The sequence below is a fragment of the Miscanthus floridulus genome, chromosome 4, assembly GCF_019320115.1.
Source record: "Miscanthus floridulus cultivar M001 chromosome 4, ASM1932011v1, whole genome shotgun sequence".
Taxonomy (NCBI): Eukaryota; Viridiplantae; Streptophyta; class Magnoliopsida; order Poales; family Poaceae; genus Miscanthus; species Miscanthus floridulus.
The window spans coordinates 113,851,131-113,855,738 of NC_089583.1; the positions used below are offsets into that span (position 1 = coordinate 113,851,131).

At 59.1% G+C, this 4,608-nt stretch overlaps 1 protein-coding gene across 1 annotated transcript; it reads right to left on the reverse strand.

Annotated features, from left to right (window-relative positions):
• Nucleotides 1–832: 832 nt before the first annotated feature.
• On the reverse strand, nucleotides 833–1,135 carry LOC136549121 (uncharacterized). Its single transcript, XM_066540410.1, has one exon. The coding sequence runs from the start codon at nucleotides 1,133–1,135 to the stop codon at nucleotides 833–835; it is 303 nt and encodes a 100-aa protein (XP_066396507.1).
• Between the last annotated feature and the right edge of the window lie 3,473 nt (nucleotides 1,136–4,608).

A 4,608-nucleotide genomic window follows, 5' to 3' on the forward strand; every position in this document is an offset into this window, starting at 1 on the left:
CCATGACCCTCTGCACCCCTTTGAGGTCTCGGATCGGGCCCATGTTGGTCATGGCCGAGACCTTCTCTGGGTTGGCCTCGATACCATGTTCCGAGACTATGAACCCCAAGAGCATGCCTCGGGGAACCCCGAAGACACACTTCTCGGGGTTGAGCTTGATGCCCTTCTCTCTATGACATGTGAAGGCAACCTCCAAGTCACCGACGAGATCACTGGCCTTCCTAGACTTGACTACGATGTCATCCACGTAGGCCTTGATGGTTCACCCGATGTGTTCGCCAAAGACTTGGATCATGCACCGCTGGTAAGTAGCTCTTGTGTTTCTGAGGCCGAACGGCATGGTTACGTAGCAGTACATGCCGAATGGAGTGATGAAAGAAGTCACGAGCTGGTCGGACTCTTTCATCTTGATTTGGTGGTAACCGGAATACGCATCAAGGAAGGAGAGGGTTTCGCATCCTGCAGTGGAGTCGACGATTTGGTTAATTCGTGGTAGTGGGAATGGGACCTTCGGGCATGCTTTATTTAGACCAGTGTAGTCCACGCACATCCTCCACTTGCCACTTTTCTTCCTGACTAATACAGGGTTAGCCAACCACTCTGGATGGAATACTTCCTTGATGAACCCAGCTGCCATGAGCTTCTGCACTTCTTCGCCGATGGCCCTGCGCTTCTCCTCGTCGAACCAGCGCAGGCGCTGCTTTGCCGGCCTGGAGCCCGCCCGGATATCTAAGGCATGCTCGGCGACCTCCCTTGGTATGCCCAGCATGTCCGAGGGACTCCATGTGAACATATCAATGTTTGCACGGAGAAAGTCGACGAGCACGACCTCCTATTTGTTGTTGAGGGTGGCGCTGATCTTCAGTCCTCGGACATTGGGGACGATGGGATCGATAGGGATGAGCTTGACGGCCTCCATGGGCTCGAAGGTCTCGACGCACCGCTTGGCGTCGGGAACCTCGCTACCAAGCTGGTCAAGATTGGCGATGAGGGTCTCGGCCTCCACGATGGCCTCGGCGTACTCGATGCACTCGACGTCACAGTCGTATGCATGTTCATACATGGACTCAACGGTGATGATGTCGTTGGGGCCTGGCATCTTGAGCTTGAGGTAGGTGTAGTTGGGGACCGCCATGAACTTGGCGTAGCACGGGCGCCCCAAGATGGCGTGGTAAGCCCCCTTGAACCCAACCACCTCGAAGGTGAGGACCTCCTTGCGGTAGTTGGAGGAAGTGCCAAAGCAGACGGGTAAGTCGATGCGCCCGAGGGGGCCGTGTGCGCTTTCCTGGTACGACGCCGTGGAAGGGTGCGAACCGCCTCGGAGCCGTGACTGGTCGAGCTCCAGGAGCTCCAGAGTGTTGACGTAGAGGATGTTGAGGCCGCTTGCCTTCCGTCCATGAGCACTTTGGTAAGCCGGGTGTTGTCGACGATCGGGTCGATGACAAGCGGGTACTGCCCAGGGTTTGGAACATAATCGGGGTGGTCATCCCGATCAAAGGTGATTGCCTCCCGAGACCAATCGAGGTACCGGGGGGTGGCCACCTTGACCGAGAAGACCTCCCGGCGTTCCCTCTTTTGCTAGCGCGCCGTGAGGCATGCCGAGGGTCCACCAAACATCATGAAGGCGTTGCGTACCTCGGGGAACCCATCATCTTTATCGCCGTCCCTCTCGCCGGCGCCCCTTTTCCTGGCGTCATCGTCGTCGGGGAGCCCAAGCCTGGCGTAGTAACGCCAGAGCATGGTGCACTCCTCGAGGGCATGCTTCACCAGACCTTGATGGTAAGGATAGGGCTTCTTAAGCATGTCGTCAAATAGCCCAGGGCCCCGGGGGCCTCGGGGATTCCTGCGATCTGCTGTGGCGACATGGCCGGCCTTGAGGACCTCCTGCTTCCTTGAGCGACCCTTCTTCTTTCTCTTGGGGATGCGGGTGGGTGAGGCCTCAGGGGCCTTGTCCATCTGCTTCCCCTTGGCGTCGTTGTTGGGGAAGATGGCCCCAACCGCCTCTTCACCCGAGGCGAAGTTGGTGGCGATGTCGAGGAGTGCGGCCGCTGTGGTTGGTACGTTCTGGCCCAATTCTCGGACTAGGTCTCGGCAGGAGGTGCCAGAGAGGAATGCTTGGACGATTTCCGAGTCACCGACGCGGGGCAACTTAGTGCATTTCTTGGAGAAGCGCTGGATGAAATCTCAAAGAGATTCATCTGGCTTCTGGCGGCAACCTTTGAGGTCCTAGGAGTTCCCGGGGCGCACGTAGGTGCCCTGGAAATTCCCGACGAAGACCCTCACCAAGTCGTGCTAGTCGTGGATTTGCGCGGGGGGAAGGTGTTCGAGCCAGGCTCACGCTGAGTCTGACAAGAACAAAGGGAGGTTGCGGATGATGAGCAGGTCATCATCCGCACCACGTAGCTGACAAGCCAGGCGATAATCGGCTAGCCATAGCTCAGGGTTCGTCTCGCCGCTATACTTTGTGAGGTTGGCAGGTTGCTGGAACTGGGCTGGGAAGTGAGCGTTGCGGATGGCTCTACTAAAGACCCAAGGGCCTGGTGGCTTGGGAGAAGGACTGCGGTCCTCTTCGCTGTCGTAGCGGCCGCCTCGGTGTGGGTGGTAGCCCCAGGCAGCCCCATCGTCGTGGCGCCGTTGCCTGCCAACTACTTTGTGGTCGCCTTGTGCCTCGCGTTGGTCTCTAGGTCGATCCCGCACCGAGGGGGCCCTGTTGGCCGTCAGCACGTGAGCGGGCTCGGGACGGACCGAGGCATCCTAGCCCCGGCGAGGTTGCGCCGTGGGTTGCTCCGAAGTGCCTCTGCGCCGGCGGGAGGCGGAACTTTCGGCCTACTGCACCGCAGCGGTCTCGAGGAGGTCGCGGAGCTCTCCGTGGACCCGTCGCCCCTCAGTGGTGGAGGGCTCAGGCATTGCTCGGACCAGCATCGCAGCCGCTGCGACATTCTAGCTAGCACGATTAAAGATTGGGGGTGGCTCACCCCCCTCGTTGTCATTGATGCGGTGATGGACGTCATGGGCCCTCTGTCGGGCTCCTCCGCCCTCACCACGCCCTTGCTGCTCCTGCTCGAGAGTGTCCCGAAGCTGTTGCAGAAGGAGTCGGTCTTGTTCGACCTTGGCTTGAAGCTCGCAGAGCTGCTCTAGGTCTGGGCGTCGATGCTCCCCACGGACGGGATTCTTGTTCCGTGCTGTCGGGGCTTCGAGATGTGGAGGTGTGGCATCACCCGCCCTTGCCCAGGGCGGGGAATGGTTGCCTATCCTCTCGTCCTCTTCGCCCACCCTTGGCATCCTGAGCCCGACATGGAAGCACTCACGAGATAGATCGTAAGTCCCTTCATCGTCGGAGTTGGAGTAGCCGAAGCAGTAGTCGCTTGCAGTCATGAAGCGGCGCATGGCTTCGGGGTCACAAAGACTAGAGAAGTCTGCTCTGGCCCACGCCTCGTCTTCTTCCGAGGAGTCAGCGTGGGCGTGCGCCGATGTTGCGGGGGAGAAGTGGAGGGCGAAACGTTGGTGGAGTCCTGAGGGCTCTGCATGCTTGGAAGCGTAGGCAGAAGCGAAGGCGGCGGCAGCGTTTATCAACCCGAAGGGGTACAGGGATGGTGCCATTGCTGGGTGCCGCTCCGCCGGGGCTGGCCCCTCAGGAGGTGGCGGGACAGAACTCGATGACGAGGCGTCGCCGTGCGTCGCCGGAATCTTTTCCTTGCCCAAGCTTAGGTTGGATAAGTCCCCGACCAGGGACTCTGTACCAACAGCCAGGCAAGGGATACCGGTGGAGCGCGGTGCGTTGCCCTGAGCTTGCGTGGTGTCAAGGCAGTCCCGCTCACGTCGCGCCTAGCGAGTGCTACGGGAGCCATGGCCCAGACGCTGCCTGCGCCTAGGCTGCGGGTCTGTGGTAACATCATCGGGCAGTGGAGCTCGGGGTGTGAGGAGTACCATATCGTATCCACATCCTAGAGACATGAACTCTAGGCTCCCGAACCATACCACCATGCCGAGACGCAACGGTCGTACGGGGTCTGCCATCCGGAACTTGCTGGGATGATGAAGCTAACACGCAGCGAGCCCCTACCTGGCGCGCCAACTATCAGCGTTTCGGACCGGGGGGTCCTTAACCAACGAGTGAATTTGTGCTGCATGCCCCTAATCCCCGATGGTGATGCAAAGAGACACAAGGTTTATACTGGTTTAGGCAATCGACGCCCTACATCTAGTCAGAGAGATCGATCTTGTATTCCTTGCACTAGAGTGCTCGTAGTAGGGGGTTACAAGCTAGGTGAGAGAGGGAGCTAGCCCTAGGTCTCGGTGGGGGTGGTGCGAGCGGCTTGAGGCGTTGTTCTCAAGCAGCGTAGAAGTGTGTGGTTCTATTAGTGAGTTCCTCTTTCTGCTCGTTGTTCTCCCGTCCCTAGAAATGGCCCCGGTCCCTCCCTTTTATACTCTAAGGGAGAACCAGGAACGTACATATGTTGCTACATAGCGTTCTATGAATGGGGATGGCATGTCCGAGCCCTGCAGCCGGCCACTGTTGTGGTATGGTCGATGGAGTGGCTCCGTCCTTGTCGTGCAGAAGTGACACGCCGATCATACTTGATCTTGTGCGTCGTGGGGCTCCAGTAC